The 23393-nt window shown below is 48.0% G+C and overlaps 1 protein-coding gene and 1 non-coding gene across 2 annotated transcripts in view; one reads left to right on the top strand and one right to left on the bottom strand.

Moving 5' to 3' along the window:
• The window catches only part of LOC130476541 (kell blood group glycoprotein homolog), a 65806-nt gene extending 42687 nt beyond the window's left edge, over positions 1-23119 (bottom strand). The window contains exons 1-3 of the mRNA XM_056848486.1: positions 22847-23119; positions 13166-13417; positions 1010-1148 (exon numbers count right to left, since the gene is read on the bottom strand). Of these exons, the coding sequence (XP_056704464.1) occupies positions 1010-1148; positions 13166-13417; positions 22847-23119 (664 nt within the window). The remainder of the gene's footprint in view (positions 1-1009; positions 1149-13165; positions 13418-22846) is intronic.
• On the top strand, positions 10294-10365 carry TRNAV-AAC (transfer RNA valine (anticodon AAC)). Its single transcript has one exon. It is a non-coding gene; the product is annotated as a tRNA-Val (tRNA).
• Positions 23120-23393: the final 274 nt, after the last annotated feature.

Here is a 23393-nt window from a genome sequence, read left to right as displayed (position 1 = left end):
GTCCCTCTTCGCCACCGGTGGGAGGTTTTGGAGCTGGAGCCTGAGGAGGGTGGGGTTTGGGGAGGGGAGGGACTTCAGTGCCATACAGTCGAATTGCCAAAGTGGCGTTTTCTCCAGGTGAACTGATCTCTATCAGCTGTCGGGTTGCCAACCTCCAGGTACTCAGAAAAGCGTAAGCTACCACTACACAGGCCAACTTCAACCACCAGACTACTATATAGCATTAAGAAAACGACAAGGCTGAAGAAGCCATCATTGGTGAAAGCGTCTGTTATCTGGAAGACGTTTCCATTCTACTATAAGTGCCAGCTTGGTCTCCGTTTGAAACACCTGCAGCACATAGCCAGTGGATATAAAAGTCTGATTTCCCACTTGGACTCTTGGAAAATCTGTAGGAATTCTTTCTACTTTCGGGACCAGCTCTTACAAAGACTGAAATTATACTGGAAAGTCTTTAAGACTCAAAGAGAAACATTAGACATAGATTTGTTGTCTATATTGTTCTTTGACTTGTCTTTTGATATTTTTGTATAATGTTCTCTTGTTTGACTGTCGCTCACCTATAGATATTGCTTGCCCCACGTTTTGTGTTGACTATCTCCTTTTGAATATATGTATAGAACTGAGCCTTGTGTGGATTGTTTTTGCATAGCCTATTAGCATCGCATGGTGAATTGTTTTGATAAACCTCCAGGTACTAGCTGGAGATCTCCTGCTATTACAACTGATCTCCAGCTGATAGAGATCAGTTTACCTGGAGAAAATGGCCGCTTTGGCCATTGGACTCTATGGCATTGAAGTCCCTCCCCTCCCCAAACCCCACCCTCCTCAGGCGCTGCCCAAAAGCCTCTCGCCAGTGGCAAAGAGGGACCTGGCAACTCTAATCTGCTGGAGATCAGTTATAATAGCAGGAGATTGGCAACCCTATTTCTGTTTGAAAGAGAGAGGACGGGGATTAGGGAAAATCCCTCATATGGGGAAGGAAAGGAAGGAAGGAATGCTCTCATACCCAGGCCACAGGTAAAGACGGTGAAGAAAATGAGAAGCGCAAGGCCAAGAACAGCACTGAACAGCACGGCACAGAGGAGTAAGATTTTCCCCCGGCAGCATCTCCTCTTCAAGTCCCTTCCGGAGGCCTCCTCATAGGTCTGGAATTGAAGATAAAGCACGTGAAAACAGAAACATCACTTAGATGCAATCAATCAGTTGGCGCTAAAACCATCGCCAGGATCTATGGCGAACCCAGGGATTCAACTAAGAATCATCAAGAATTACCAAGTATGGGTTTGTGAACCAGGGAATTCAACTAAGAATCATCAAGAATTACCAAGTATGCATACAAAAGATGTTGGAGCTGATGGAAATGGCGAAACTTACAGCATTGATAAATCAAAAAGACAATGCACTGTTTTGGGGGGAATGGGAGGCATGGAGGATTTACTGTGAAAATGAATTTCAAATGGGGATGTTTAAAGGTTATTTGTTGATCTAATCCTTTTTTATAACTCTTTTTATAATCATATATAGGTTACTTTGTAATAATGAAGTATACCTTTTAATGAAATGCAATTATAGCCTAAATGATATTAAATGAAGTGATGATATTTTACTGTATAAAACAATGTTGGGATTAGTACCCTTATGCAAAAGAGAATACAATTTATTATTAGATGGAAGGGGGTAAAGGGGAGGTCAATATTTGTTTATTTAAAGTTATAATATTTTATCAACAATATTATTTGCTCTTTTTAAATTGTCAAATAATTTTTTTAATTGTTGAAATATTTCAGTGTAATATTATGGAAAATAATTTAAAAAAAAATAAAAAAAATTACCAAGTATGTGTTTGTGAACCCGAGGATTCAACTAAGAATCATCAAGAATGACCAAGTATGTATTTGTGAACTGGCCCCATGTGTTCCACAGGTCAGGTCATTACACCAAGGGAAAGGGGGGAAAAACCAAAGTGACATGCATTAAAGAAACAAGAATGAGACAACAAAGATTTCACAATCAACACATTGATATAGTGGTAGGGTTGCCAACCTCCAGGTACTAGCTGGAGATCTCCTGCTATTACAACTGATCTCCAGATGATAGAGATCAGTTCACCTCAGGCTCCACCCCTAAAACCTCCCATTTTATTCAATGGGGCTTACTCCTCGGAAAGTGTCCTAGGGATTGCAACCTACATCAATTTTTCCCTGGTCAGTTGCCAAGTCGAGCAATGACCTCTGATAAATATGTAGGGTTACTTGCTCCAGGTGGCGAAATACCTGGAGATTTTGGGGGTGGAGCCTGAGGAGGGTGGGGTTTGGGAAGGGGAGGGACTTAAATGGGGTATAATGGCACAGAGTCCACCTTCCAAAGCAGCCATTTTCTCCAGGGGAACTGACTTCCACCACCTGGAGATCAGTTGTAGTCCCAGGAGATCTCCAGTCACTACCTGGAGCTTGGGCGCTAGGACCGACAGGAAACACCTAAGCTTATCTCGAAAGTAGTTTGTAAGCATAGTTCTACATGTCCTGCACATTATAGATGGATGGTATAGGTGCGGATCTTAATATTTAATTTTTATATTAGGTTGGATGTAGACTTGGCGAAATGCAAGGGCTGAAGAAGCCGTACATGGTGAAAACGCTTACAAAAATTCCGGAAATAGCGTTTCCTTTCTTCGCTCGCCTCTCTGCTTTGGAGGGAATCTGATTCTCCCGCCGACTACTTTGCAACTGCTTGCGTGAAGAAATTGACAAGCCTTCGGAGCTGGGATATGAGATTCACTTTTCAAACGCAGTTACAGTTGTTATGAAAAGACAAGCACATTGCTATACGGGACTGATTTTTCAAGGTTTCTATGGACTTTTAAAAGTTTGTTTCTGTTTTCTATATGTAATAGTCACAGTAAGTTTAGTATAGATAGTTGGGAGTGGCTCATAGAAGACAATCATAATAGTTGGAAGGGACCACCAGGGCCATCAAGTCCAACCCCCTGCACAATGCAGGAAATTCACAACTACCTCCCCCCTCCACACCCCTAGTGACCAGAAGATGGCCAAGATGCCCTCCCTCTCATCATCTGCCTAAGGTCACAGAATCAGCATTGCTGACAGATGGCCATCTAACCTCTTCTTAAAAACCTCCAGGGAAGGAGCGCTTACCAACTCCCGAGGAAGCCTGTTCCACTGAGGAACCACTCTAACTTAGTGTGGAGTACATATAAGTTTGTAGTCATCGATAAGGGTTTCACATAGGGTTGCCAGGTCCCCCCTCTCCTCCGGTGGGAGGCTATTCGGCTGATATTGGGTTTGTGCACACGTGCGCACTGACGCACGCGCATCACTTCCAGTTTAGAATCGGAAGTGCCGCCTCGCAAGGGGACTTATACCTCTTGGTTTGAGTGGTAAAGCGGCCCTTTACCACTCAAACTAAGAGTCTGAGTGATATAAGGCCCCTCGCGAGGCGGCACTTCCAGTTGTAAACCAGAAGTGACGTGCACGTGGCATGTATGTGCACGTGCACATTTGCCCGCCGACCCTCGGGTGGTCGGCAGGCAGAGGGGTAAATTGCCGGGGGTTTGCCCGCCACCAGCGGGCACCTGGCAACCCTAGTTTCACATAGTAAATGTATATTATATATGATTTGTTATAATTTGTTTTCCTGAGTATTTGTTAAACGTGGAGTCTGTGTGCTGTTTTTCTTTTGATTCTTGCCATTTTCCAGCAGCCCTGGTGGAGATTTGTTGCTTTACTTCCTGGAGCTTGGCAACCCTATAAATATGTTACCTAGGCACAAAAGTTTCACCTTGGACTCCATTCGTAAATGTAAGCAATGCAAAGGAAGGAATCACATCCATTATGCCATCCGTTTAAAATCCATTCAAATCTGGCAAATGAATGCAGTGCAACGTCCTCAACCATCCCGTAACATCTGCTGTCTCTTGATAATGATGTGGCTGGCACATGATATTTTTCTGCTCTATGCATTTGGGAGGCTTAGGGGTGATTCAAACGTTAACTGGTTGAGATAGTACAGTCCCCTCTTGGGCCTGTACCCCCTGCGTTTTCACACAGGGAGTCGTTTCTTCGAAATGGGCCCACGTGGAAACGATACCCTTTGCCAAAACTTCTCTCCTCAGGACAGAATGACACATTACATGTAGTTCTGTGATTATTTTCCTAGACATTTCCCCCCACATTGCAGCCCCAGGGAAGATTATTAGGGTTATCAACCTCAAGGGGGAGAACCTGAAGTTATCATAAAATTATATCTGATCTCCAGATAGGGTTGCCGACCTCCAGGTAATGAGCACAGGAGCGACACAACAATATAATTACAAAGTGCAAAAAAGTGCTATTTGGAAAAGCTACAAGTAATAAGCAACCACATAACAGAAATAAATCATACTGTGTCTGCAAATTGAATTGAAGAAATCTGAAACGGCCGTCATCTCTTAAAGCATTATCACGTCTGCTTTATTATCTTCAAGACTAATACATCAGTTTCTATTGGACTTTGTAGACACAGTATGATTTATTTCTGTTATGTGGTTGCTTATTACTTGTAGCTTTTCCAAACAGAACTTTTTTGCACTTTGTAATTATATTGTTGTGTCGCTCCTGTGCTAATTTCTTAACTGTTCAGTATCGGTACAGTGGTGTCTTCCTTTTTTAGGACCTCCAGGTAATAGCAGAAGATCTCCTGCGATTACAACTGCTCTCCAGCCGATAGAGATCAGTTCCCCTAGAGCAGAGGTTCCCAAACTGTACTTGGTGTTCCGCGAAACTTCTCCTCGTGCTCCCTGAAGAGATTGGAAAGAAAGACACTACTGTCGTTCAGCTTAGTATATAGGTGCGAGGTGAAAATTAGCGCTCCGTGACGAATTTCTCTCCTGAAAAGGGCTCCGTGACTCAAAAAGTTTGGGAAGCTCTGCCCTAGAGGAAATGGCAGCTTCAAAGGGCATACGCTTGGGCAGGGGGGTCAAACATACGGACTGCAGGCCAGATCCAGCCCCTTGAGACCAGCCGTGGCAGCCCCCTCACTCTTGATCTGGGCTGGCAAGCCCGCTGTGGGCTCGCCAGCTGAGGAAGCCACCTCCCCCGGGTTGCCAGGTCCCTCTTCACCACCTGTGGGAGGTTTTTGGGGCAGAGCCTGAGGAGGGCAAGGTTTGGGGAGGGAAGGGACTTCAATGCCATAGAGTCCAATGGTCAAAGTGGCCATTTTCTCCAGGTGAACTGATCTCTATCCGCTGGAGATCAGCTGTAATAGCGGGAGATCTCCAGCTAGTACTTGGAAGTTGGCCACCCTACCTCCCCCCACTCTTGATCTGGGCTGGCGAGTCTGAGCCCGGCCCGACCAAGTGACATTTATAACTAGGGTTGCCATCTTCCAGGTGACATTTATAACTAGGGTTGCCGTCTTCCCAATAACCTCCCGCCGGTGACGAAGAGGGACCTGGCAGCCCTATTTATAACATATCTGGCCCACGTAACAAATGAATTTGACACTCCTGTTCTAGAGTTATCCCGAGCAAATAATTGTGGGGGGGGGGGGAGAAAATTTTCAGAGGCGAAGGGCACACAAAGATAATTTTCTTCCTCTCATTCAAAAGCCCAGAGATTTCAGCCGACGCCATCCTATCTGCCAAATGTCCTCTTAAAATGAAATGGAAAACTTATGCAATGAGTGGGTTATGCAATACAACAACTGCAAAACATCATCGGCCCCATGCAACGATCAGCATTTGTGTTTCATATAGTAAATACCCAGCATCTAAGACAAACTTCCCTCATTTCGTTGTTTTTTAAAACTACAAAGATTTGGAAAAATATTAAAGGGGGGGGGGAGAACCTAAAGAGACATGAAACCTATAGAGCTTGTGTGACCAATTTTGAATCTATAGAGAGCAAAATACAAAACAAAACCCCCCTATAAATTCACTTGTTTTCAGAAATATATTATCGCAAACTGTCAATGAAGTTTGAGGGGCTTCAATGATTGTCAGGCCTCCTTGAATTGCACAAAAAGTTCCTGTTGTTTACTGCCAACATTTCACAGAATAGGGACTTTTTTTTGTACCTGTAATACTCCTGGTCACATTGGGGCAGTCACCTGAACTATCCCTTACCTCTACCCACTTACACCATTGCTGAAGGCTTTCTGCCCTCTGCATATTGTTATTTTTTTTAAAAAATTACTTCACTTATATCCCACCTGAAGAAGAAGAAGAGTTGGTTTTTATATGCCGACTTTCTCTATCACTTAAGGGAGAATCACACTGGCTTACAATCACCTTCCCTTCCCCTTCCCACAACAGACACCCTGTGAGGTAGGTGGGGCTGAGAGAGCTGTGACTCACCCAAGGTCACCCAGCTGGCTTCATGTGGAGGAGTGGGGAATCAAACCCAGTCCTCCAAGATTAGAGTCCACCACTCCAAACCACTGCTCTTAACCACTACACCATGCTGGCTCCCCAAAACAGCTTACAACATCATTCTCCCTTCCTCCATTTTATCCTCACAACAACCCTGTGAGGTAGGTTAGGCCGAGAGTGTGAGACTGCCCCAAGGTTACCCAGTGAGCTTCCATGGCCAAGGGGGGATTTGAACCTGGGCCTCACACGTCCTAGCCCAACACTCTAAACACTACACCATGCTGACTCTCATATTATCCGTGTGCTCTGCAACTGTCAGCCTGCCATGGGATTCTCAGGGTTACTTTTTAAAAAAGAAAGTATAATTGAATCCAACAAAGGATCTGGTTGTGCTCAGTATAGAATAGTTAAAACTAAAAAATACATTATTTGAATAAGCCATTACCAGGGGATGTCATGGGAGAGCCACCCACCCACGTTGCTATGTGTTTGCACATAAGTGCACTTTCGCTAGATTCACCCCACCCCATTTCAGAGATTTATTCTGCAGTCTCAAAGCAGTGTTACCCCACTTCAAAATCCATTGGGTTTAGAAGGGGGTAACTCCGCTTGCAATTGCACTGATAACGTAGAGGTCGTTTATGCTTGGTAATTAGCAGCGAGTTCCAGGCTGAAGTGCCCCGCATATTTTTTTTGAGTTCTTCACGCTGGACCGTCATTCCAGAAGTCACCTGCTTCACGTTACTTAAGAGCCCCTTTAACACGACCTTTTTTCTTTGCTCTGTCCCTGCCTCGAAGCATCCACTTTAGGAAGCATGAAGAATCACAGCCACGGGTTAGCTATGCAAATGACGATTGCTTATCACTATACAAATGAAGGAATGAAGGAGCAGGTGAGTGGAAGGGGGTGGAATTTGTTTGACTTTCTCCTCTTGCATCGGGACTGTGAATAGTCATTCTAAAGGTCAGATTTTAAAAAATCAGCATTGAGCGAGGAGCAGATTCAACCCTGCATAAATGACCACAGATATCTAGGGGAAGGGACAGAAACCTGGAGAACTCTAGTGCACATAAATTAAAAAAATGATATGGCATCCTGAACACCTCCCCCAAAGGCAAAATAGGGACATCATTTTACCAAGGGCAGGTAGCAGAAAATATACTCCAGTTAGAGCGCTGCAACGCATAGATAGGATCCAGACGTCTTTTTCATTCAGTTTTCCCCAATTCTCCTTACTACAGTTCCCATACCATGATCCCGGTTTAGTTTTTTGGGTGATCAAGGGTCTTTTTCACCAGCAGAAAAGTTGGCTGGATCCAACCCATGTCTGCAAATCTCGTCCTAAGAAAACTAGCCCCACAAGGAAACCGATAAGGCTACTTCATTATGATGACAACTTCCTATAGATAAATCACAAATTCAAAGGGAGCAGAACAAATGAAATCTCTAACACTGGCTGCAACTCGAAGACCCCTTTCTTGTGGGCAACTGTGCTTAGGTTTGCACTTCTAACTGCTAACTTCTGTTTAGGATTGTACTGCTAACTTCTAACTTCCCCTTCATGGGGAAGGGGCAGAAACCTGGAAAAATCTCGCACGTATCAATGAAAAAAAAATGCATACAACATCCTGAACATCTCCCCAAAAAGCAAAATAGGGACAGAGTTTTACCAAGGACAGGTAGCATAAAATATAGAGCTGCTTATGATAACTCTCTTTTGGAGCAAAGAGCTGGTACCCTTATTAATACCCAGCGCTTCATTTCTGGAAGGTGAGATGCTATCTGAGAGTCACACCCTCGGATAGTTCTTCTAATACCTGGCTGTCGTTCTGGGGTGACAGGGAATGGCGTTCTGAACGTTACCCAAGGGACCGTCGCCATAATTATGAATTCATATGTTCAGGAGCGGAGCTTGCACCGAAAGGAAGGTCTTACAAAATTAAGTCCAGAATTCTGTCCATCATGAGGCTGAGAGGAAAGTTTGTGCGTGTGTGTATGGAGGGGGAACGGTCATAATTCACTTTCCAAGATTCACAGCAAGAACTTTTGTGGCCGCATATCAGGGAAAGGCTCATCTAAACCACAGCCCATAAGTCACCTCAGACCAACAACCAAAGAGACAGAGAAATGCGCACAACAACGGGACAACACGACTGGGTGAAATGATTCGAGGAAAAGACAAAAGCTGGCTAGCTACCTGTGAAGGGTTTCTCATGTTCACACTCTTCCTTGGTGGAGATCCTTTTTCTCCCCGCTGAGCTCTTCCTATCTTCCGCCTCCTTCTCAAGGTCTGTCGGCGAAGGTCATTTCGGATTGCAGACAAAGCGGCCTTTTCCTGTTGCAGCCAAAGGCGTGAGGAAGGAGGAGATGGGGAGAGGCTGGTCAAAATAACATCCTTCAAGCAGAGGGGACTTGGCACCCGCTCTGTTCCTAAGGCATTCCTTCCTCCTAGTATACACACTTCGTAGCCACTTTCTGCTCCCCGTGATGGAACGCCCATTCCCCCCCCTTTAATCCACTTGCTGTAGAGTTGCTCTATCCCCTACAGCCCACAGCCTTTCTCTCCCCCCCACAGTGACCCTGTGCAAAATTCCCCTCCCCTCTCTCCACTAGGAAATCTTGCAGGTCGCAAACACTGGCTATTCGTGCCCCCAACAGCCCCTTGCTTACCCTGTCTTCCTTTTGCACGGTCCCACGACTAACCCCCTCCGCAGCTTCACACGCCTGCTTTCGTCTGATATGTTCCCTGCGAGCCGCCTGTTTTGACTTGCTTCAGAGGAGCCCTCCGGCTTCTGCTAGTATCTTAAAAACATGGGCTCTGGATTCCAACGATCCTCCTCTTGCTCTAAGCCAAGTCAGCTTCTGTCTTCTGTGGACGTCGCCAGAGCATTCTGCAAAGCTGAAGGGAGCGTCTTACCTCGGATTAAATCCGCAGCTGAGGGCCAAACGATATGAGGGTGCATTAAATGCTGGTACAATGGAGCCTTTTCCATCGCAAAGAACCCTGAGGGGAGATGAGCTCTTCAGTGGGGAACTTACCTTTCCCCCACCAGCCCCTTTTCCCCAAAACACTCCCTCGGGATTGCTTTTACTGCTGCCAGAGTACTGGACCTATGATCACTGGGGAAGCATTAATAAGAACATAAGAAAAGCCATGCTGGATCAGACCAAGGCCCATCAAATCCAGCAGTCTGTTCTTATGTGGCCGACCAGGTGCCTCTAGGAAGCCCCCAAACAAGCCGACTGCAGCACCATCCCATCCTGCCTGTCTTCCACAGCACCCAAAATAATAGGCATGCTCCTCTGATCCTGGAGAGAATAGGCATGCATCATGACTAGTATCCATTTTTACTAGTAGCCATGAATAGCCCTCTCCTCCATGAACATGTCCACTTCCCTCTTCAAGCCTTCCAAGTGGGCAGCCATCACCGCATCCTGGGGCAGGGAGTTCCACAATTTAACTATGCGTTGGGTGAAGAAATACTTCCTTTTATCAGTTTTGAATCTCTCTCCCTCCAGCTTCAGCAGATGACCCCGCGTTCTGGTATTATGAGAGAGGGAGAAAAGCTTCTCCCTGTCCACTCTCTCCATACCATGCATAATTTTATAGACCTCTATCATGTCTCCCCTTAGCCGCCTTCTTTCCAGCTCAACAACCCTTAGCGTTTTAACCGCTCCTTATAGGGCAGTCGCTCTAGCCCCCTGATCATTTTGGTTGCTCTTTTCTGCATCTTCTCAAGCTGTGCAATATACTTTTTTAGGTGTGGTGACCAGAACTGCACTCAGTATTCCAAGTGTGGTCTCACCACTGATGTGTACAAGGGCATAATGATAGCAACAGTTTTATTCTCTATTCTATTAGGGAGGGGGAAAGCAGTTGTGTTGGGAAGGAAGGATTATGCACCCCCATCTTACTTGGGGAGGGGCTGTGGCTCAATGGTAGAGCATCTGCTTAACATGCAGAAGGTCCCAGGTTCAATCCCCGGCATCTCCAGTTAAAGGGACTAGGCAAGTCGGTGATGTGAAAGACCTCTGCTTGAGACCCTGGAGAGCTGCTACGGGTCTGAGTAGACAATACTGGCCTTGATGGACCAAGGGTCTGATTCAGTATAAGGCAGCTTCATGTTTTCATGTGTACTATTTCATGTGATAAACTTTGTACCCTCTCCTCTGGGTGGTTTGCAACAAGGGTAGCTAACTCTGGGTTGGGAAATCCCTGGAGGTTATTTATGTATTTGCTTGTGTATTTATGTAATTTCTACCCCTGCCCTCCATCCCCAGCCAAAGCTGGGCTCAGGATGGCTAGCAAGAATAAAACGTAACAGTTATATTAACAATAAAACTATACATCATAGACCATAACCATTAAACGCTTCAGTAAATAGCAATTCTAAAATTAATTATTTGCAATAAATAAAACAGGTTGAAATTAAATCAAAAGAGTTTCCATCTAAACCAGTAGTTCCCAAAGTGGGCAATACCACCCCCTGGGGAGCGGTGAGATTACCTAAATGCGACACTAAGAGGCAAGAGGGCAGCGGGGGGGGGGCGCTAGAGGTGGGTTCCCTTTAACTGTGTTGTTCAGTAATTTACAATAGATCAAGCTATGGCACCATACCGGCAAATTTGGTGGAAACTATCAGAATTTTCTTCCAGACTTTGAAGAGCTGGTACCACTGGATCAAGCTCATCAGTTTTGTTGAATAAATTTCAACTGAAAAGTTTTAATAGATTTTTATAGTTATTATTAAAGGCAACAATTTTATTGTTGTTATCTTCTTTAGTGCGTCATGCAAACCCCTATTTTGAATAACGCTTTTCATAGGATAGGGTAGGGGGCGCTGGGGTTGAGTCTGAGGAACCAAGGGGGGGGGTGGCCCGAAAAGTTTGGGAACCACTGGCCTAGCCATTAGGAAGAACTTTCTAACAGAGCAGTTCCTCAGTGGAACAGGCTTCCTCAGGAGGTGGTAAGTGCTCCTTCCCAGGAGGTTTTAAAGCAGAGGCTAGATGGTCATCTGTCAGCAATGCTGATCCTATGACCTTAGGCAGATCACAAGAGGGAGACCATCTTGGCCATCTTCTGTGCATGGAGTAGGGGTCTCTGGGTGTGTGTGTGGGGGGGGGGAGAAGGTAGTTGCGAATTTCCTGCATTGTGCAGGGGGTTGGACTAGATGGTCCTGGTGGTCCCTTCCAACTCTGTGATTCTATGATTCTAAAACAAGCGGCGTCCTGTAGAGAGCAGGAGCCAGAGAAGCTCAGAACCACAGTTGGCATCCCTCAGATTAGGGGGTGAAGCCTGGGGAGGGTGGGGTTTGGGGAAGGAGAGGGTCCTCGGAGGGGTATAATGCCAAGCAACCCACCCTCCAAAGCAGACATGTTCTCCAGGGGAACTGATCTGTGTACCCCTGGAGGCTGATCATGATGGGTAGCCGTGCCAGTCTGTCTGTAGCAGTAGAAAAGAGCAAGAATCTGTATCCAGCTGCTTGTGAAGAAGGGAACATGCACATTTCCCCCCCATGGCCGTTTATGCTTGGTAATTAGCAGCGTGTTCCAGGCTGAAATGCCCCGCATATTTTTTTTGAGTTCTTCATGTTAAATAGTCATTCCAAACTTCACTGTGAAGCCGGGGCATACCTGCTTCGCATTTCTTAAGGGCCTCTTTAATGCAACCTTTTGTATTTGCTCCGCCCCCACATAGAAGCATTCACTGGAGGAAGCATGCAGTATGCCAGCCGCGGCTTAGCAATGCAAACGACGATTGCCAATAGCTATGCAAACAAAGGAACTAAGGAGCAGGCGAGCGGTGTGTGTGTGTGTGTGTGTGGAATTTGTTTGACTTTCTCCTTTTGCATCGGGACCATGAATAGTCATTTTAAAGGTCCGATTTAAAAAATTAGCATTGAGCAAGGAGCAGAATCGACCCTTCATGAATGGCCTATCCAAATTCTCCAAACTGAAAAATAAGCCCCCATGCAGACTTTTGAGAATTTGGATGGGGAAAATGTACATCTTGAGAGCGGCAAACCCAAGGCAAAACGTCCCATGCAGACATGGCCACACAGAGGTGGTTTGCCATTGCCTTCCTCTGCGTGCCACCCTAAAATTCCTTGGTGGTCTCCCTTCCAAATACTTACCGGGGTCGATCCTGCTTAGCTTACGAGATCTGACGAGATCGGGCTGGCCCTGCAATGTGCCAAATCGGATCTGAAGGCACCGTGTGCCAAAAAAAAAGGAAAAAAAATGACTAAAACTATTCTTCCCTGACCTGGATGGCCCAGGCTAGCCTGATCTGGTCAGATCTCAGAAGCTAAGCAAGGTCAGCCCTGGTTAGTATTTGGAGGGGAGACCAGCAAGGAAGACCAGGGTTGCTGTGCAGAGGAAGGCACTGGCAAACCACCTGTTAGTCTCTTGCCATGAAAACCCCAAAAGGGGTCGCCATAAGTCGGCTGCGCCATAAGCAAGGTCAGCCCTGGTTAGTATTTGGAGGGGAGACCAGCAAGGAAGACCAGGGTTGCTGTGCAGAGGAAGGCACTGGCGAACCACCTCTGTTAGACTCTTGCCTTGAAAACCCCAAAAAGGGGTCGCCATAAGTCCCCTGCGACTTGACGGCACTTTACACACACACACACACACACACACACACAAAACTATTCTAAACAGAAAAACGGCCAAGAGCATCCAGTTTGCGCCAGGCGCTGGAGAAGGGATGCTACCTCCTTGCAGGAGAAGGGATGCTCCCTCGTTCCCTCCCTGCATCCACGGAGATGCCCACCCCTGAGCCAGCCCGGCCTTACCTGCCCTGGTCCAGGGAGGTTCAGGCAGCAGGAGGGCCAGGAAGGGTGCCGATCGGGGGGCTCCGGAGCCCCCGGGGCCTCGCCATCCTCGCCTCCGGGGGCTGCCTGGGAGTCGGGGAAAGGGGAACCGGGGGCGCCGCTCGCAAAGTCCCGCGCCGAGCCCGGAGGAGCCGCCCGGCCCCGTTCCGCTCCCTTCCCAGTCGCGAAGCAAGAAGCCCCGGGCTTGGTGGAGGGGGGCGAAGGGGGGACCTCCTGCAGCGGAGCCGGGAGAAGGGAGAAGAGGCGGGCGGGGCAGTGCCCACTCCGGGGGGGGGCGACCCTGCAAGGGAGAGGAGGCAGGCAGGGCAGTCCCCAGACCGGGGGGGGGGGGTTTCAAGGGAGAGGAGGAAGGCAGGGCAGTCCCCAGACGGGGGGGGGGTGACCCTGCAAGGGAGAAGAGGCAGGCAGGGCAGTCCCCAGACGGGGGGGTGACCCTGCAAGGGAGAAGAGGCAGGTAGGGCAGTCCCCAGACGGGGGAGGGGCTTTCAAGGGAGAGGAGGAAGGCAGGGCAGTCCCCAGATGGGGGGGGGGCGACCCTGCAAGGGAGAAGAGGCAGGCAGGGCAATCCCCAGACGGGGGGGGGCGACCTTTCAAGGGAGAGGAGGAAGGCAGGGCAGTCCCCAGACGGGGATGGGGGAAGGGGGAAGGCGCCTATCCTGCAAGGGAGAGGAGGAAGGCAGGGCAGTCCCCAGACCGGGGGGGGGGGAACCTTTCAAGGGAGAGGAGGAAGGCAGGGCAGTCCCCAGACGGGGGGGGGCGACCTCTCAAGGGAGAGGAGGCAGGCAGGGCAGTCTCCAGACGGGGGGGGGCGACCTTTCAAGGGAGAGGAGGAAGGCAGGGCAGTCCCCAAATGGGGGGGGGCGACCCTGCAAGGGAGAAGAGGCAGGCAGGACAGTCCCCAGACGGGGGGGGGGACCTTTCAAGGGAGAGGAGGCAGGCAGGGCAGTCCCCAGACGGGGGGGGGCGACCTCTCAAGGGAAAGGAGACAGGCAGGGGCTGTCCGCCACACTGGGGGGCTCCGACCGGGCAAGGGAGCTGGGAGGAGGGAGAGGAGGCAGGCAGCCCCCAGGCGGATTGGCCCCCAGGATTTTCGGCCAATTTTGGACAAGATCTCCAAAGTGGGGAGGGGCGGTGGCTCAGTGGTAGAGCGTCTGCTTGGCATGCAGAAAGTCCCAGGTTGACATGCGGAAGTTCCCAGGTTCAACCCCTGGCATCTCCAGTTCAAGGGACTAGGCGAGGAGGTGATGGGAAAGACCTCTCTGCCTGAGACCCTGGAGAGCCGCTGCCGGTCTGAGTAGACGATACTGACTTTGATGGACCAAGGGTCTGATTCAGTATAATGCAGCTTCATGTGTTCCTGTGTTCCTCGGTGAAAGACGACTGAACTGGAGAAGGTAACCAAAAGGGAGTGTTTTGAGGCAGGCTTCTTAATATTTCCACGCTGGCGCAGCTTATTTCCCCACCCCTCCATTCAGGATATCCCAGGCTCTGCACAGCAGGAGGTTCTATCTCTTCCTCCCTGCAATTTTGTGATATGCGGAGTAGGGAAAGGGAGAAACTTAGCCCTGGTCTCTCTGGAAGGTCAACGGCAGTGCAAGAACAGCACACTGATTCAGACTGTAAGGAAGGGCCTCGGCATACAATGGTGGTGAGGTTAGCACACTGGGCCTATCACAGACCTTTGGACTAGGTTTGCCAGCTTCCAGGTGGTAAAAAAAACACACGTAACACTGTGCCTAAAAGAGTCGTTAAAGAACTATACTAGTTCCATCTTCTATAACATTTTGGCTAACATTAAAGAGCATTTAAAAGAAGCATACTCAAAAAATCAGGCAATATAGAAGCAAACATCTATATAATTTCAAACCGAAGAGTCCACGGGCTCTAGTGAGTTCATGGCAGAGGCAAGATTCAAACTAGGGATTTTTCATATTCCTAGGGTGAAAACGCACGGTCGCTTTAGGGCGAAAAACGCACGGTCGCTTTAGGGCGAAAACACATGGTCGCTTGAGCCTCCTTTATTCCCTGTTTCAGCCAGGATCCAGCCAGGATCGAACACACGTTCGGCAAAATGCATGTGTTCGCATGATTTATACCTTGGTTTGTTTTTAAATTTCATTTGGACTCTCTAGCAGTTTACACTTGAGTAACGGACTCTTTAACAGCTTACACTTGAGTAACTGATTCTGAAATTGAATGGTGTGACTGAACACTTTGTATTATCTTGTTTAAATGTTCATTTTGATTTCAATGTATATAGTGTTACTTAAATAAGGGAAACTTGCAACTGGCAATTGGTGAATATAATCTTATGTTTAAAAGCAGAGCCCTTGTGCTGATTTTTTGGCATAACTGTGGTTAATACAGCATAGATCCATTGTTTACATTAAGTTATCTTAAACAAAACCTCCAGGTAGTAGCAGGAGATCTCCTGCTATTACAACGGATCTCCAGCCGATAGAGATCTGTTCCCCTGGAGAAAATGGCCGCTTTGGTAATTGGACTCTATGGCATTGAAGTCCCTCCTCTCCCCAAACCCTGCCCTCCTCAGGCTCTGCCCCAAAAACCTCCCGCCGGTGGCGAAGAGGGACCTGGCAACCCTACAGATAGCTCAGCCTCTTAGCTGCTATGTAACATCGGTTTTCTGGCTTCGCTGGTTGAATGAATAGGATTGGCCAACCTTGCTGTTGTCACTAGAGTTACTAGTTTATTGTTTTAATGGGTTTTCCTGGATTATGGTGTTTTGTTTTGTTTTTTAAAGAAACGAATGTTGTTATCATGAAAGAATGTAAAAACAGAAGAAAATCCCTGCTGGATCATATCTAAAGTCTATCTAATCCTGCATCCTGTTTCCCACGTTGGCCAGCTAGATGTCCCCAGGAAACCAAAAAGCAAAGCAGGAAAGCACTAGCCTTGACTTGCTTTCCAAGGAACTGGAATTCACCAGCTTCCTGCTTCTGAACATAGAGGTTCCACTGAGCTGTTGTGGCTGATTATCACCAATAGAACTGCATTCCATGACTGGCCTGGCCAATTATGCTTGGTAATTGGCAGCGCGTTCCTGGCTGAAGTGCCCCACATATATATATATATATATATATATATATATATATATATATATATATATATATATATATATATATATATATATATATATATATATATATATATATATATATATATATATATATATATATTAGTTTTTCACGCTGAACTGTCATTCAGGAAGTGACTGCGAAGCTGGTGCATACCTGCTTCGCATTTCTTAAGAGCCCCTTTAACGCAACCTTTGGTGTTTGCTCCGCCCCTCCTCGAAGAATCCTTTCAAGGAAGTATGCAAAATCACAGTATGCAAAATAGACTCTGATCTGAATACCCGGGTTTGATTCCCCACTCCTCCACATGAGCGGTGGAGGCTAATCTGGTGAACCAGGTTGGTTTCCCCACTCCTCCTCATGCAGCCAGCTGGGTGACCTTGGGCTAGTCACAGTTCTCTTAGAGCTCTCTCAGCCTCACCTACCTCCCAGGGTGTCTGTTGTGGGGAGGGGGAGGGAAGGCGATTGTAAACCAGTTTGATTCTTGCTTAAGTGGTAGAGAGGGGAGTGGACATGTTCATGGAGAAGAGGGGTATTCATAGAATCATAGAATCATAGAGTTGGAAGGGACCACCCGGGTCATCTACTCCAACCCCCTGCACAATGCAGGAAATTAACAACTACCTCCCTCCCACATCCCCAGTGACCCCAATCCTCACCCCACAATGCAGGATCCCACAATCAAAGCACTCCTGACAGATGGCCATCCAGCCTCTGCTTAAAGACCTCCAAAGACGGGGACTCCACCACCCTCCAAGGCAGTGCATTCCACCATCGAACAGCCCTCACCATCAGAAAGTTCTTCCTAATGTTTAGGTGGAATCGCTTTTCTATTAGTTTAAATCCATTACTCTGTGTCCTAGTCTCTGGAGCAACAGAGAACAAGCTAGTTCCCTCATCAACATGACATCCCTTCAAATATTTAAACATGGCTATCATGTCTCCCCTCAACCTTTTCTTCTCCAAACTAAACAAACCCAGTTCCCTAAGTCTCTTGGGGGCTTGGGGGTCTATAATATACCCCCACAATGTCATCACTATTCCCCCCCCCCTTAATTTTTACCCAGATGGTTTCAAGCTGGGTTCCAGTGTCTAAGACCTGGATCTCCTTGCAGGTGTAATCATCCCTAACGTATAATGCTACTCCCCCCCACTTCTGATTTGGTCTATTTCTCCGAAATAGGTTATACCCTTCAATTAATACATTCCAATCATGAGACTCGTCCCACCAGGTTTCCGTAATGCCTATTATATCATATTTGCTTTGTACTATTAACAGTTCTAGTTCATCCTGCTTATTTCCCATGCTCTGTGCATTAGTGTAGAGACACCTTAGACCACAGGTCCTTCCTCTTGGCAGCTTATTTAAGATTGTTTCCCTCCCATTGTTAAGTTTTTGAACTGTCTTTCCTTGTGTATGTGCTACCCTCTGCAATTTGTTCCTATCTATATTTGCAGTTATTGTCCTCACTTGAGGCTTTAAATTAAAGTCTCGCTCCCCCGGAAGATTTAGTTTAAAGCCCTCCTTATTAGGCTTGCAAGGCTGGGGCCAAACACATTTTTACCCACCTTTGTGAGGTGCAAGCCATCTTCCGATAGAAGAGCATTATCCAGGTAGCGTAAGCCATGGTCCAAAAAACCAAACCTTTCCTGGCGATACCATCAACTCAGCCGCTCATTTATTTCCAGAATTTTTCGTTCTCTTCCCAATCCGCGGCCTACTACAGGAAGAACCAACGGAAACACAACCTGTGCTCCCAGTTCCTTCACCTTTTTCCCCAAAGCAGTATAGTCCCTTTTAATACTTTCTGGGCTATGCCAGGCAGTATCATTTGTTCCCACATGAATAGGAAGGAAGGGATAATGATCCGTGGGTCTAACAAGTCTATCCAGACGTTCCGTCACATCCCGGATGCGCGCCCCCGGCAGACCACACACCTCTTGAGACAACAAGTCCGGTCGACACACTTTACCCTCTACCCCTCTCAGTAAAGAATCCCCAATAATCAACACTCGCCGATTCCTACATTGGGGAACAGAAGTTTGAGTCTTGTCATCCACAGGAACCTGAGAGACCAGAGAGGACTGGGCGCTGAACCTTTGTTCCAATGATCCAGGCTCAGCATCTATAGCAGTGGTTCCCAACCTTTTTTTGACCAGGGACCACTAGGACTTTTTTGTTTGGTGCAGGGACCCCAAGGTTCAAAATAAAAATTCCGGGAATTTGAAAATAAACTTTAATCATAACTGTTAGTTAAACTTAGAATTAAACTTAGAATTATATTTGAATATATATATTTTATAATAGAGAACTTTTAATTGAAAATATTAATTTATTATGGGTTTATAACTTTGTTTCGCGGACCTTAATTTAGTTCTTGCGGACCCCTGGGGGTCCATGGACCCCTGGTTGGGAACCAGTGATCTATAGGGAGGTTCTGAAACCGATTGCTAAGCAGCAGAGGAACGGAATGTCTCCTGCCTTTCCTATTTCTGCGGGTAACATTCTTCCACATATTCCCCTCCTGAGATGGGTCCCCCTCCCTACACTGAGTTATTTGGCCCTCCTCCTTTTGTCCTCCCAAGAGGTTTTCAAGAGTTTGGTCCATGTACTCCTCCCCCACTTTTATACTCTGCAGTGTAGACAAGCCTGCCTCAAGTCCCCTGACGTTCGCCTCCAGTAGAACCACCAACTTACACTTACTGCATGTGTAATTGGGTAGGAAAACAAACATTCCACCAACCTTACACGCCACTGCCTCCACTCTCTCACCAGCTGTTCCGCTTTGATTCATTGCAGGCATGGTATGGTTTCTTGCACACTCCCTCAATGGTAACCCTACTGAAAGCTTCACGACAATCCCGGTTTCAGAGTAAACTACAAATACAAACTTTGTTTCAAGACCCCCAGTCACGACCCCCAAGCTACGAGCCACAGGCCAAGAGCCCTTGTGCTCTCGCCCTTCGGCTCGCGCCAAAGGCTCGCACCTGTGGGGAGCGCAGGCTTCTCAATGAACAACTCTCAGTCCCACCCCTCAATGCCAACAGCAGAGGGCGAGGCCAGCAATTACCCCCGACAATTACACTGCCCTCTTCACTCTGGAAACCACACTCTTTAGCAGCTCTGAGTCCGGCAGAATCACAGCACAACTGCCTGTGGCGAGCGAGTATTCATGGCTACTAGTTGCAATGGATACTAGTTATGATGCATACCTATTCTCTCCAGGATCAGAGGAGCATGCCCACTATAATAGGTGCGGTGGAACACAGGCAGGATGGTGCTGCTGCAGTCGTCTTGCTTGTGGGCTTCCTAGAGGCTCCTGGTTGTCCACTGTGCGAACACCTCTGGTCTTGATGGGCCTTGGTCTGATCCAGCAGGGCCTTTCTGATGTTCTTATACCATTTTTGGCAGCTACGAGCCAAGCCTGGGATCTCCTTTCCGTGCCACATGAACAGCCGTTGAACAGCTTTGCAGCGACACAGTAGCTGTGGTGCCGGAGAGTTGCATTTCTTCCTGCACTGCCAACCACCTCTGCATCTTTGTAGCAAAGGAATTTGGTTCCCCCCCCCACACACACACACACACTGTCACGGATGGTTGGGTAAGGTCATCAAGCAACTCGAGTTGGGGGTGAGATCCCTGGACTTCTGTAAAGCGGTGAGTAAATGCACATGTGTAAAAGAGACTTGTTGGTAACCACAGACTTAAATGAACACCAAATGTTAAGGCTTTAAAAAAAAATTCAATGAATATTTATAATCGCTGGTTGACAGATGGATTTTCTCACTGTTTGTTTATACAATTGGTGCCAAGTAGCAGGCGCTAGCTCTAGGTCTGTGGGAGAGAGGAGAAACCAGGTCTGTGAGAGGAAGAGGAAGAGGAAGAAGAGTTGGCTTTTATATGCCAACTTTCTCTACCACTTAAGGGAGAATCAACCTGGCTTACAACCACCTTCCCTAGAGCTCTAAGAGCCCCCAAAACCTCCTGCTGGTGGCAAAGAGGGACCTGGCAACCCTAGTAACCATGTATGTGCTGCTTCAACAACACATGATGTAATCTTCCTTTCAAAGCATCGGTCACTAAATGCTTGCTCCCAACCAAAATCCCTCAAAGCATATCTTCTCCAAAGCAAAGAGTCAATCCTGAATTTTGTCTCGTTCACATTTAGGAGTTGCTTTACCAGAATCCTGAAGGCATCCCTTTTGCGTCTGTAGGGAGCAACTATTTGGAAATAGATGCCTCCGTCATAGGCCAATGCTTGGCTGGCAGCCATTTTGCGATTGGCCATTTTGTGGTTTGCTGATGGTATGGCAACCCCCCCCCCCCATGTCAGTAGGGTTGCCAGGTCCCTCTTTGCCACCAGCGGGACGTTTTTGGGGAGTAGCCTGAGGAGGGCGGGGTTTGGGGAGGCGAGGGACTTCAATGCCATAGAGTCCAATTGCCAAAGCGCCCATTTTCTCCCGGTGAACTGATCTCCATCGGCTGGAGATTAGTTGTAATACCAGGAGACCGGAAGGCTGGCAGCCCTTTACTAGCTGGAGATTTGCTATCACAATGGATCTTCAGCAGACAGAGATCAGTTCACCTGGAGAAAAGGGCCTCTTTGGCAGTTAGACTCTATGGCATTGAAGTCCCTCCCCTCCCCAAACCCCGCCCTCCTCAGGCTCCGCCCCCAAATATCTCCAGGTATTTCCCAACCCGGACCTGGCAACCCTAATCTAAAGCCAAAGAGTCTTCCCTCTGAAGATGCCATTTCCTCCAGAGTAGCTCATCTCTGTAGTCTGGAGATCAGTTGCAATTCCTGGAGATCTCCAGGTGCCACCTGGAGGCTGGCAACTCCTGGAGCCGTCCTGTGTAAGGGAACGGGGAAGGAGCTTCTGTTCTTCTTTCCCCACCTTTATGGACCCTCACAAATGTCTCCTTGTTGTCGGTAGCTGAGAGGAGGATTGAATACTCTTTCTACCCCACAGACTGTCACCCTTGCTTTTGTGAGGAGAGTTTCTTTTTCCTTCCCCCCGCCCCAGTAGAAATAGAAAGGCTTAGAGGCTGAATTTAAAAGTTGAATAAAAAGATGTTTAATATTTTCAGAAAGGTTTTTTTTAGGTTGTTGGTTGTTCTTTCAGAGAGGCACAAAGCTTAAATGGTTACAGGCAGTTCAAAATCTTAGTTGGGTTCAGGCACAGTTCTTATTTCTCCGTTCAGTTTCTTCAGGATGCTTAGATGTTATCCAAACTACTTATCAGACCCAAAATACTTGGTGTAGACTCAGGCTAACCTAGCACACACAAATAGGGTTGCCAACCTCCAGGTAGTAGCTAGAGATCACCTGCTAATACAACTGATCTCCTGCCGATAGAGATTAGATCACCTGGAGAAAAATGGCCACTTTGGCAATTGGACTCTATGGCATTGAAGTCCCTCCCCTCCAAACCCCGCCCTCCTCAGGCTGCACCCCAAAAATCTCCTACCGGTGGCAAAGAGGGACCTGGCAACCCTATCTCCTGCTGATAGAGATCAATTGCCCTGGAGAAAATGGCCGCTTGGGCCATTGGACTCTATGCCATCGAAGCTCCTCCCCTCCCCAAACCCCACCCTCCTCAGGTTCCTCCCCAAAAACCTCCCACCGGTGGCAAAAGGGGACCTGAGTCAGGAGTCTCCCTGTTTAAGGAGCCACCTCCCACCAAGTGACTGAAGGAAGATCTATCACACGGCCACACCCTGAGAGCAGTTGCTTGGCTCAGCAGCGCCAAGAAAGAAAGCCGAGCCATATTTAGTAGCAATTATTATCTCGCTACCATAAAAACCATGTGCACTTCAAGGATAAGTGCGCGCCGAGTCGTCTGGGGGTGTGCCCTGCTTTTTTTTGGGAAACGTTCAGAATAGCTAAATGGGCAGCTTAGTTTATCCACGCTGGCTATGGACTTTGTGATAAGACATTGCATCCACCTGAACAGAATGCCAGGTCCCTCTTCGCCACCGGCGGGAGGTTTTGGGGGCGGAGCCTGAGGAGGGCGGGGTTTGGGAGAGGAGGGACTTCAATGCCATAAAGTCCAATAGCCAAAGCAGCCGTTTTCTCCAGGGGAACTGATCTCTATCGGCTGGAGATCAGTTGTAATAGCAGATTGCCAGCTAGAGGTGACGCCGAATGAAACAGCCATGCATGAAAGACCATCCTAACTCAGGTGGTGATTGTCAGGTGCACAGAATCAATGTGCTGACCCTTTAGAGATCTGGACACTCAGATCCAAACAACACTTTTCCATGCAAGCATATGTAATGATATCCAGACGATAGTTCCACCTGACAAGAGTCCACATACAAAAACCAATTCTTCTTCTTCCTCCTCCTGCTATTACAACTGATCTCCAGCCAATAGAGATCAGTTCACCTGGAGAAAATGGCTGCTTTGGCAATTGGACTCTATGGCATTGAGGTCCTTCCCCTCCCCAAACCCCGCCCCCTCAGGCTCCGCCCCAACAACCTCCCGCCGGTGGTGAAGAGGGACCTGCCATCCCTACCCCCACCTTTCTTCTTAGCTTGAGGTACCTCTCTGACAGCGCATTCCTGAGCTGCGTCGGCGGCCAGGATCCAAGCCTTCAGGAGGCTGGCAAAGACCTGCGCTGGCGTAAGGGCCCACAGCTCTGGTGTCCGGGCAGCAAACGCCGGTGTTTGTGGCCCCAGTGCTGGCGTGCAGGGCTGGACGCCGGTCGCCGGATGCTGCCATGGCAGCGCCGGGCCCGGACGCTGATGGAGCCTTCTGCCGGCGTCCGGGTGCCGGCAAAGGCTGCAGCAGCCTCCCGGGAGGCGTTCCTGGGGCATCACGGTGCCGGCCGGGGGGGGCAGGGCCGCTGTTAGGTGGCCTCCTGAGCCACTATGGCTCGGGAACACCCCCCTTTTTTGGCCGAGATATGCCACCTATGAGGGTTGCATGGATTTTTTGTGCCGGGCGGAGGTTTCGGCAGTGCCGTTGCCTCTTAAGCCTTCCGCTCAGGAATGCACGGTAAGTTTGTAAGTTCCACATGGAATCACAGTTTACGGGGGTTCTACTCCACATGCAAGTTCAACCCAATGAAAGAAGTTAAACTGCTCACTA

The sequence above is a fragment of the Euleptes europaea genome, chromosome 4, assembly GCF_029931775.1.
Source record: "Euleptes europaea isolate rEulEur1 chromosome 4, rEulEur1.hap1, whole genome shotgun sequence".
Classification (NCBI taxonomy): Eukaryota; Metazoa; Chordata; class Lepidosauria; order Squamata; family Sphaerodactylidae; genus Euleptes; species Euleptes europaea.
Note: the sequence above shows the minus strand (reverse complement) of the source record. Positions and strands in the feature narration are given on the sequence as shown.